The 11,822-nt window shown below is 39.0% G+C and overlaps 1 protein-coding gene across 1 annotated transcript in view; it reads right to left on the bottom strand.

Annotated features, from left to right (window-relative positions):
- Positions 1-3,382: 3,382 nt before the first annotated feature.
- AGTPBP1 (ATP/GTP binding protein 1) overlaps positions 3,383-11,822 on the bottom strand; it is a 198,666-nt gene continuing 190,226 nt past the window's right edge. Inside the window, 1 exon segment of the mRNA XM_021927597.2 lies at positions 3,383-4,126. Within this exon segment, the coding sequence (XP_021783289.1) occupies positions 3,949-4,126 (178 nt within the window). The 3' untranslated portion in view covers positions 3,383-3,948.

Here is an 11,822-nt window from a genome sequence, read left to right as displayed (position 1 = left end):
GACCTGGGCTAAAACCCTGGCTCAACCCAAGTGCCCCTGTGACCTTACTTGACCTCCTTGATTCTACAAATTAGTTTGATCTAAATTCTCCCCAATGCTAATCTGCAGTTCACAAGTCCTATGATTCTCAGGAAGGTGTGAGGCTGGAAGAGCATATTGGATTATACTAGTGATTCTCAAAGTGTGGCTCTGCAGCATCACCACCTGGGAATTTGCAAGGAATGCAGATTCTTGGACCTCCACCCCGATCTACATAATCAGCAATCTGTGTCTTCAGAAGATTTGCAGAAGATTCTGATGCACATCACAACGTGAGAACCAGTGGACTAGACCAAAACTACATTTAAGAGATTCAAAGTTCCAAATGCAAGGTAAATGAAACAAATCTAAACTCCATCATCAGACTCAGTTTATCAGATCCCATCACTGCTGCACGACGTAGATAATTAATTTTCAGGACTATGGCATTGAAGACATCTAAACCACAATTTAAATACTGAATAATCTGAGAAAGAAATGAGGCCACAGAAGTAAAAATAAGGGCATTTTTAGCTATTAATAGTCAACAAAACTTAATTATATTTCTAACTAGGCATGTTAGGATTTTGATTTTATTTATTCTTTTTTGAGACAGTCTTGCTTTGTCGCCCCAGCTGGAGTGCAGTGGCTCGGATCTTGGCTCACTGCGGCAACCTTTGCCTCCCAGGTTCAAGTGAGTCTTATGCCACAGCCACCCAAGTAGCTAGGATTACAGGTGCATGCCACCATGCCTGGCTAATTTTTGTATTTTTCGTGGAGGTGGAGCTTCGCCATGTTGGCCACGCGGATCTCGAACTCCTGACCTCAAGTGATCCACCCACCTCAGCCTCTCAGAGTGCTGGGATTACAGGGGTGAGCCTCCGCACCCAGCCCTAAATTATTTTTTTATATTTTCAAAGCTATTTATTGTTTATGAAAAAATCATTTCCTAACTATAAAGAATTTCTCCTTCAATCTTGTGAATATTTAATAAAAAGTTTTATTCAGGCTCATAATGTATGCTAAAGTACTTCATTAATATAAAATATAATAATATGTGGTTAGGAATTTTTACACTGCTAACATAATAAATTGAAACATTTGAGTCATTCTGCACATTATAGTAACTGTAGTTACTTTTTACACATGACTATCTTGGCGTTTAATTTCTAATTTTGTAAAAGCCAAAAACAAATTCATATACAGCCAGTCCTCTATATCTATAGGTTCCATATCCACAGATTAAGCCAATCTCAGGTAGAAAATATTCAATAAATAATGAACAATTTTTAAAAAGGCAAATTTAAAAAACTGCCAGGCACAGTGGTGAGTACCTGTAGTCCTAGCTACTTGGGATGCGGGAGGACTGTGTGAGCCCAGGAGTTCGAGACCAGCCTGGTCAAAGTGTCCCATTGTGAGTCCTCATCTCTTAGAACCCACACACAAACACATACACTATATAGTATAACTGTTTACACAGCATTTATATTTATATTGTATTAGGTATTATAAGTAATCTAGAGATGATTTAAAGTATACAGGAGGATGTCTACAGGTTAAATGCAAATACTACCCCATTTTATACCAGAGACCACAGCATCTGTGGATTTGGGTATCTGTGCAGGGTCCTGGAACCAATCCAAGAATACCAAGGAACAACTAACTGTATGGACATAATCTACTGTATGGCTCCATAATCTACTCTCTGAAGAAGTGTAACTATAATAAAATATGTAATTGTTTTATACATAAAATATACAAAACAAAAAATTATAGTTTATAATTTTATAATTATAAATAATTAAATAAATGATTAAATACTTTCCTTGCTAAATTATCCTGATCTTTCCTAAATTTGGTTACCACACGAAGAGGACTAGGTCTACTTCACAGTCTATTTGATCTTTGTTTTCTGAGATTAGGAAGAATTAGGCTAGTGAAAAAGACCCCTTTTCAATTGCTCCATACTACGTTTTTAAACATGGCTCCCCAAACATCAAAAAGAATTGACACTGTTAATGAAATACTTTAAATATTACAAAGAAAAATCATTGATTTGGAAAACGCAAAACTCTGAAATCCATCTCTATCATTTCTTTTCAATTGTAACAGGTTAAAAACACTTTAGGAAAAAGTGAGGAGGATATGTGCCAAAACCTAAGCACCTGAATCCTGGCGAAAATCTGCAATGAGGTATCTTTTGGAGGTTGTTTTATTATATCAGAAACTTAGTTCTTAAAACACTTAGCCAAAGTCAATGGATTTGCTTTATTTTATTTAAAAATAAAGTCATTCCTGCAGAAAGAAGGCTAAAACCCAGGTAGGTATCACTACAAGAAAGGGTTTAGCCAGGCATGGTGGCGCACGCCTGTAATCCCAGCACTTTGGGAGGCCAAGGCGGGCGGATCATGAGCTCAAGAGATCAAGACCATCCTGGCCAACATGGTGAAACCCTGTCTCTACCAAAAATACAAAAATAAGCTGGGCGTGGTGACGGGCGCCCATAATCCCAGCTACTTGGGAGGCTGAGGCAGGAGAATTGCTTGAACCCGGGAGGCAGAGGTTGCAGTGAGCCGAGATCATGCCATTGCACTCCAGCCTGGGTGACACAGTGAGACTCTGTCTCAAAACAAAACAAAAACAAACAAAAAAAGAAAGGATTTAAATGTACTGCAGTCATCTAGGATTCTGATACCAGCATCAGCACGCCCTAAATCAATTCACTTCAGTAAGTCTAATAACACAGCACAGCTCACGAGATGCTGAATAAGCTCAACAGACAAATGCACATTTAACATCAGATCATCTCCTCACTGCATTTTGCAAGCTTCTTAACAAACTGTTCAACTGCAGTGATACACTTTAGGTATATCCATGAGGCAAAGTATTAGAGAAATGGGCTTTCAGATATATCTCTTATGATAGGTGTGGGTATACCTCTATCATAACAAAATTTAAGACTAGCATATTCAGCTTTTTTTTTTTTTTTCCTTTTAATGAGACAGTCTCACTCTGTCGCCCAGGCTGGAGTGCAGTGGCGCTATCTCCTGGGTTCAAGTGATTCTCCTGCCTCAGCCTCCTGAGTAGCTGGGATTACAGGCGCGTGCCACCACTCCTGGCTAATTTTTGTATTTTTAGTAGACAGGGTTTCACCATGTTGACCAGGCTCAAACTCCTGACCTCAAGTGACCCACTCACCTCAGCCTTCCAAAGTGCTGGGATTACAGGCATGAGCCACCATGCCCAGCCAACTTTCTTAAAAGCAACTTTTTATCACTGTGTCCAATTCTGGGTTTTTATCACATTCTCACAAAGTTCTATACATCAAATAATCTGAGCTGGTTAAAGAAGATGACAAAATGAATGCAACATTTAATACAGTTTTATTTGTTTAATTTGGTAAATGTAGAATGTAATGGTTTCAAGGCAAACCCTGGATTACTTCAGTCACAACCCAATAGTTAACATGATTCTGAAGAACAGTCTTATCTTCAATATCTACCCACTTCTAAACAAACACATCTATAGAAATCCATGTACATATATATTAGTTTTCAACAACTCAGGATTTTCAACAACTCTAAAATTTCAATTTTATATTCTGAACACACTTCAAAATTATCCATTTGATGCAGGATATAACCATAGGGAGATAAAAATTCATGCAATGATACTCAGGTTTTTTTAAAGGTAAATCCAATATTTGATCATTCAATGCTACATAAAGTGCACTGAATATCTAAAATAAAACAAGTGCCAATTTTATCATTAATTAATAACATATTTATTGTCTTGAAACCAAACTGGCCCAAGTTAGTTTTTGTCTTTTTGAGTCAGCTCTGTATAAACTCATTTCTCTCAAGTTTCCTGTGAAATAAAAACCAAGATATTCCATTTCTTCTTTGTGGTTAACAGGAGATGGCAGCGGGCTCAAGGTAGGTATGTTCTTGATAATTCAGAGTCAGAAAGTACTTCTTCTTGAGCAGAAGGTTCATAATCTCCTACATTTTCAGCCAACTCAATATCTAACTCATCATTACTTTCTGCACTGTAATCAACTTCTTCAAGGAATCGAGGTTCATCTTCATCCAAAACGTAAGTGGTAGGGCTGCAGCCAAAACACACAGACCATACAAGACTTTGTTAGGTCACCATACTGGACTAACTCTTTGATTCCAACATGATATAAGCTGCATTAACTTTAAAAATCTTATCCAAATGAACAAGTTGAGATTTATAAGAGGTGAAAGTTCCTTGTATTGACAATAAGCAGTGAAATGTGAATTATTAATTACATTATAAGAGTATCGACACATATCCTAACATTAGATAGCTTAAAAAAACAGTGAACTCTCTCATCAGGTCATTTCTTTGAAAGACTTCACCAATTTGCAAGCTAAGATTTATTTTTAAATTCTACTTTAGTCACTGTAAATCAGGCAAAAATAATTTCAACAGTCCTTACAAGAAACTGTGAGCATTTAATTGGCTTCTTGAGCAATGCACTAAAACCACTCACTCTAAGTCTATAAAGTGATTAGCTGCCATAAAAACAGCCCATGTACCCACCACCCGAGTTTCCGTAGGTCAAGAATAAAAATGAAAAACAAGTGAACACTCTATACCCAGATTAATACTTTCCCTAAGGACACAGAATAAGACATTTGCTTAAAAGCACTAAGTGCTTCTAAATATTTCATGAAGTAAGTCATTTGGGACTGAGACAACTTTTCCACTAGGTTCTGTAACGTATTCTTTCCTAGAAAAATATCACATCATTCCGATATCTCCCTATTTGTGAGATACACCCCCACACACACAATATCAAAGAAATACTACAGAAACATTTCAAAATCTCTAAGGTAGTGCCTAAAACTACCTTAATTTCATATAGATGTATATTTATTTATTTCCCACCTGTTTCCAAAAAGGATTTCCTATAACTGATGCATTTAAAACCTATAAAATCAGACAATGAAAAGGGAACAATAATCTGTTAAAATAAGAGAGAAGCAGATGTCATTAGGCACCTAAAATGAGAGAATTCATGCAACTGAGTATGAAATTCAGTCCAGATATCTGGAAGTTAAGGGGGGATGGGAAAGTTAATAGATTACATGGTTCTAATTTTCGGAGAAGTTTGCAAGACTTTATCTGGCAAGAGTACCATTTTTCCTATACTGGCTTTAATCTTGCTCATTAAAGAGAAAAATACATTGCAAAACCACCTTGATCTAATGTAGCAAACTTCCTCTTAAAAGTTCAGAGCTTGCAATATGATAGAGTAGTCCAAATAAATCAGGCTGAGTGGCTTGGAGGATTGTGTGAGACTCAACAACATACCTAACCCTCACAAGAACAATTTCAGTTTTTAATTTGCAACTAAAATATTTAGTATGAATCTGTTAGGTCTTTAGAGAAACAAGTTAGGTTAAAAGAAATGATTATTTGTGTTTTTTGTTTTTGTTTTGTTTTTTTTGAGATGGAGTCTTTCTCTGTTGCCCAGGCTGGAGTGCAGTGGTGTGATCTCGACACACTGCAACATCTGCCTCTGGGTTCAAGCAATTCTCCCGCCTCAGCCTCCTGAGTAGCTGGGACTAAAGGCTCCCGCCACCACACCTGGCTAATTTTTGTATTTTTAGTAGAGATGAGGTTTCACCATGTTGGTCAGGCTGGTCTCGAACTCCTGACCTCAAGTGATCTGCCTGCCTTGGCCTCCCAAAGTGCTGGGATTACAGGTGTGAGCCACTGCGCCTGACCTTATTTGGCCTTTTAAAATGACTTACCATGTTTCTTTTGAAATACAATAATTCATTCTTCCTCCTTGAGTTTGTATTTCAAATTCTCAGAGGAGTCCCAAGTGATTCTTAGAATAAATGGAAAACTAACTGAAGCAAAGAAAGGGAAAAGAGGGAAGGGAGAAAAGACAAATCTTCTCTTGCCACATACTTATTTTCTTTCTGGAGACAGTCATAACAAGAAGAAATGATAATGGAAATGTGAGGAAGAGACACATACTAAAAAGTTATGCACTGTGCCAGCACAGGGGCTGCGGAAACCACCCAGAACTACAGAGGCTGCTTCCAGATAGACAAGAGTGGCCAGCGTCTCCCCACAGGTGGGAAGAACACAAAATCCACGTGTTGGGTAGGTGGGCAGGGAAGCACGCACTGTTCAAGAGATCTATGGACAGCGGAATTCCAGCCTACCTTTCCCATCTGAAAACAGACTTGGCATAAGTGAAACTGGCTGCTGGGAGCCCAGCCACTGCACTGGAATCAGAGTAAGGATCTCGTTCTCCATGGGAAACTGAATATTAGAGAGTTAATCAATTTGAACAAAAGGAAAGCGTTTACAGAAAAAGCCTGCTCTTATAAGCTGAAGTCAGTGAGGAAACAGAATGACAGAAGTATGATTTAGGAGCAAGAAGGATGTCCAGGATGCAGCTAAATAAGCTCCTTGACAGTACGGAATCTTACAGCAATGTTTGTATCAGATGTTGATGTGCACTTTTAAGACAAAGTAGCACAACCTGGAAGGCAAGCACCTGGAAAATTAAAAGAAGCATCTTCACAAGAAATGCTCAGGAAAATAATCTGATCCTGTCAGTTCTTGATCTTGGCTCATCCATCATGTTGACTATGAGAAGAACTCTATTCATTTATTGAAATCACCCATTCTCGTAAGGGTATGGAACTGGTCCATTCCTCTGATTCCACTCCTATAACCCACAATGGCCCTAACATTTGACTCTTGTTTCTCCAGGTGCTAATAAAATAATGTTCCTAGCCACAGCTTCATTAAGGTCTACATTAGAGCTGAAGTATACAGCACACGTCGAGTTATTGTGATGGGCCGACCAGTGCTAGCTCAGGCACATCAGTCAGGCTGAGTGTGCAAAGAGGAGGAAGTTCATGGTGGAAAGAGGTATGCACAAGTGTGTGTAAGAGTGAGTATGTGTGAGGGGGGGAGAGAGAGAGAGAGAGAGAGAGAGAGAGAGAGAGAGATATCGGGGGATCTCGAAGGAGCTAGGGAAATAAATACTGAGACAGGGGAAAGAGAAAAACAGAAGATTACAATCCCCAACATTTCACTAAAACCAGCATTCAGACTGCTACTCCAATCACCATTTTCCAGTCCATTTTTACTAGCTCTTTCCACTGTGCTTCATGGTGGTGAAAATTCTGATACCCTTCTATTCTAGTTTGCTTAATTCCTTTCTGTCCCTTCTCAATGGTGATCATGTGCTCCTTATCCTCTATGTATTCCTCAAACCTAGGCACTGTATTTATAAAAATGCTTTCTTTTTTTTTTTTTTTTTTGAGACGGAGTCTCGCTCTGTCGCCCAGCCTGGAGTGCAATGGCCGGATCTCAGCTCACTGCAAGCTCCACCTCCCGGGTTTACGCCATTCTCCTGCCTCAGCCTCCCGAGTAGCTGGGACTACAGGTGCCCGCCACCTCGCCTGGCTAGTTTTTTGTATTTTTTAGTAGAGACGGGGTTTCACCGTGTTAGCCAGGATGGTCTTGATCTCCTGACCTCGTGATCTGCCCGTCTCGGCCTCCCAAAGTGCTGGGATTACAGGCTTGAGCCACCGCGCCCGGCCAAAAATGCTTTCTTAACCAACAGCTCTTATAAGTATCCCGTCTTTGAACAAGTTCATCTATTTTAATCTGTATTCTGATTACTTCCAAATCCAAATTTCTAGCCCCAACTTCTCCACTGAATTTCTGTAGATGCATAGACTTGCCAGCTGCATGACTGTCTCACGTGCACCTCAAATGTAGCATCTGGAGAACTCACTGTTCTCCCCAAGCCCAATCCTCTTCCAGTATGCTTGGTATCAGTCACTCTGAGAGTCATGCAAACCAGTTTACTATAAGCAAGTCTTGCCACTCAATATCCTGACCACTCCATGCCTCACATTTCATATTGCAAGCCTTCACCAGCACTGTTTCCCCTGCATAAGGTATTGATAGGGTTTGGATGTGTGTCCCCTCCAAATCTCATGTTGAAATGTAATGCCCAGTGTCAGAGGTGGGGCCTGGTGGGAGGTGCTTGGGTCATGAGTGGCTTGGTGCCTCTCATGGTAATGAGTTCTCACTCTGTGTTCATGCAAGATCTGGTTATTTAAAAGAGTGTGGCACTTCCCCCTCTCGCCATGTGACATGTCTGCCCCTGCTTTGCCTTCCACCATGAGTAAAAGCTCCCTGAGGCCTTCCCAAAAGCCAAGCATACTGTGGCACCATGCTTCCAGTACAGCCTGCAGAACCATGAGTCAATTAAACCTCTTTTCTTCATTAATTACCCAGTCTCAGTTTATAAGTACCCAGTTGCTACAAAGGAGTATCTTTATAATGGACAAATCCAGGTATACTTCACATCTTTCTTCCCCTAAATACTCTTATTGTTTCAAAACACAGCTCAGTCTCATCTTCAGATGTTCGTCCTTTAAGCTCATCTTGGGATATGTGTCCTTTTTCTGTATCCCCTTTGTACCTTGCACATTCTATCTGATCACTTTATGTATGCAATTGAAACTACTCATTTGTGTGCCTATCTTCTCAGTGTTAAATCACAAGCACCTGTAAGATCAAGAACTGTGACTTACCCATCTGAGTACCTCCTGTCAGCTTCCAGAAGGGCATGACACATTGCAGGCACCTCAATAAATGTCTGCTAAACTCTTTATGAAAAGCCTTGAGGTTGACAAGATCCTCAATTTTAATCCCACAGATTTTATTTAGTGAACAAACTTCAAGGCACAAGACCAATCACAGCAATTCATCTTTGCTTTTATTAATAATTTCAACGTATGTTTTGAGCACTTTACAACATAGGAAATGCTTTCATAGACATTATTTCCTATGATTCTCACAAAACCTTCACTTAAGAAAAAGACTTCAAGGTCACTTGCCCTATGTTTATAAAATAATCGCTTAAATAAGCAGATACGAGTCCAAAAATTCTTACAATCATACGAAAAAAAAGTCTAACCAGTACTTAATTATTTCCCATCATGATTACTTTGTTTTAACGCCACCATTTCCTTGCGTCCCCCATTTTCTTCACATAAGTTTACTCCTTTTGGCTTGTTCTGCTTCATTCTCTGACAGCTGCCCTGTGTACACCTGCCTTAACATCCATCCTTCTACTCTGAATAGACTAAGCCAAAAGCAATTAAGAAATATTTCATCTTAAGGAAAACAGCATTTTAGTCCAAAACCAAATACTGTCATGCTGCTTCAAGAAAAACATCGAAACTTTCACCCAAAGAGCCTTCCTCACAGGATGAATGCATTGAAATTCTCCGCTGTATGGTGTCATTATGATGCAGAAAAGGTTTATAATTTCAACTGATTTCTAAAGAGAACAGAAAAGGATTTTACTTCATGCAGATTCAGAAATTTTTCTGGCTACCCTCACATTAAGCTATTAAGTGTAACACAAAACTAAACCTAAAAAATTCACCATCTCCCTCAAATATACGCCATCTCCTTCCACGAGAGCTGATTTGACATCCAAGACACCAGAATGTAGACCCTCAGCTCCATCACCTACAACAGGCACAGCGAAAGCAAAACACTGCCCATGGAGTTGGAAATTCTGGGTTGTGCCTCTACTGTATTTACCAGTTGTGTGACCCCAAGCAAGCCATTTCCCTTCTCCGAGCACAGGTTTCTCAGTGTAAAGCAGAGATAACAATATCAGTCCTACCCATCTTACAAAGTTTCTGTGTTCATAATATGACAATAATAAAACCTATCTTGTTCAAGAAAACAATAAATCAACCTTTCTCAATTCCTAAAGAACCCAGGCAATGGCCTGTCTCAAGCCAATAGGATGAAAAATACTCCATCTACCTTTGCACCTCAGAACTCTGCACTCTGAACTCTTGAGCATAACCCACCTGTTTTAAGACAGCATAATAAAATACCACGGGGGAAAATTTTTGAAAATGATGCACAAGCAGAAAACTATGCCATTGCCTAAATTATCAGCATTTGTGACTTGCTGAGTGTGTCTGATTTTCTTGTATTGAAATGTCAGATTTAGTGTGAAAGAAAATCTTTCTATTTGCACAAATACCAGAGGATGTTTCATTGATAGAATTTATAAAATTTTATTCCTATCTTGTGAAAGATAAATACAGCATCTCCTAAAAATATCACAAAGTAAACAAAGTTATCCATAGAAAATGCAAGTAACAATTTCTGTCAGGCTTAAATAGCTACAGCATATAGACACACATGCAGACACACAGAACTAGCGTACCGAATATCCAATGAGAGAGTATGTCTATTTGAAAAAAAAATTTGCTAATTCATTTGTACTCTTGTTGAAAAGAACAATACAGTCCCTGACTTGTAATAGTTCAACTTAATTTTTTTTGCCTTTACAATGTTGTGAAATCATTGTTTTTTTACTTTCTGTATAATAATAAATTACTTGAGATATCCAACAGTTTATTATAAAACAGGCTTTGCCTTAGATAATTTTGCCTGACTGCAGGCTACTGTTTAAGTGTTCTGAGTATGTTTAATGTAGGCTAGGCTAAGCTATGATGTTTGGTAGTTAGGTGTAGGAAATGGTCTTTTAACTTCCAGTATTTTCAACTTACGATGAGTTTATCGGGACATAATCCCACTGTAAGTCAAGGAGCAGCTGTATCACTAAACTGGCTTTGGGAAGCGGCAATTAACTATGTCACTAAGCTCCAACTTATTTTGCCATTGATTTAAAACATTACTTACACATAATGAAAGTGTTAAATGATTAAATTACCCAAATTATACAACAGTATTTCAAAAATTGAAACCATTATATTCTAGTCATTTTGGTTATACACTTGGGGGACAGAAGATACAATAAAGGAACATGAATTTTAGAGTTAGACCTCAATCCAATTTCTGATTCTGACAGGAATTTCTAGATGGATGGCCTCAGGTAAATTTCCCTCTCTGAGCCTCAGCTGCACACATCCATAAAAGGATCACAAAACCATCTGTCTCTGATCATTCTCAGTAGAACATTAGAACCTCTGGGATAACCAACCTTTACAGAAATGGAGAATGAACATGCTCATCAGGGGTCCCAAGACCACCTTAGGGTTAGTGATTTGCTAGGATGACTCACAGGACTCAGCACACAGTCAAATTCAGTTATGACTTATTACAGTGAAAGGATACAAAGCAAAATCAGCAAAGAAAAAAAGGTGCGTGGGGCAAAGTCCAGTGGAACCCAGGCCAAGCAAGGGCAGCTGTTAGAGGCAGAGAAGTCATCAGAGCTTTCAGCAATTTCAAAGGATTGGAGGCAAAAACTGAAGTTCAGAGCTGCCAAGGTTCCTGAAAGAAGGGAGGTGCAGACATGTGACCTCAACACTTGACAGTTTTCCCTTAAAGACATTTGACAAATTTTTAAATTACATAGCAGAAGAGGCTAAAAACCAATGCATAAAGCAGCAAAACAACTAAAACAAAAAATAAAAAAGTGAGCAACAGAAATTTCTGGTAGTCCTGTGGTGCTGGGGAGAGGAGGAGCCTAGACCTTCAGTTGTGACCTCTGGAGGGCTACAGCTTTCAAGAGTGAACCAAGAGTTAAAAGAGGTTTCACACATTTTGCAACCCTACCTTAAGGCAACTCAGTGGCTCTCTGGACTGAGGCAATCTGCCCTACTCTAAAAGCCTACCAGAAGATAAAATGAATCTTCCGTGAGGGAAGATATCCACAGCCTCTGAAGTTTTTATACATAATACCTGGCATTTGACCTAATATTACCAGACATATTAAGAAACAGAAACAGGAA

This window comes from Papio anubis, chromosome 13 (assembly GCF_008728515.1).
Source record: "Papio anubis isolate 15944 chromosome 13, Panubis1.0, whole genome shotgun sequence".
NCBI lineage: Eukaryota > Metazoa > Chordata > Mammalia > Primates > Cercopithecidae > Papio > Papio anubis.
The sequence above is the reverse complement of the archived record's forward strand: the minus strand, read 5'-3'. Positions and strand labels throughout refer to the sequence as shown.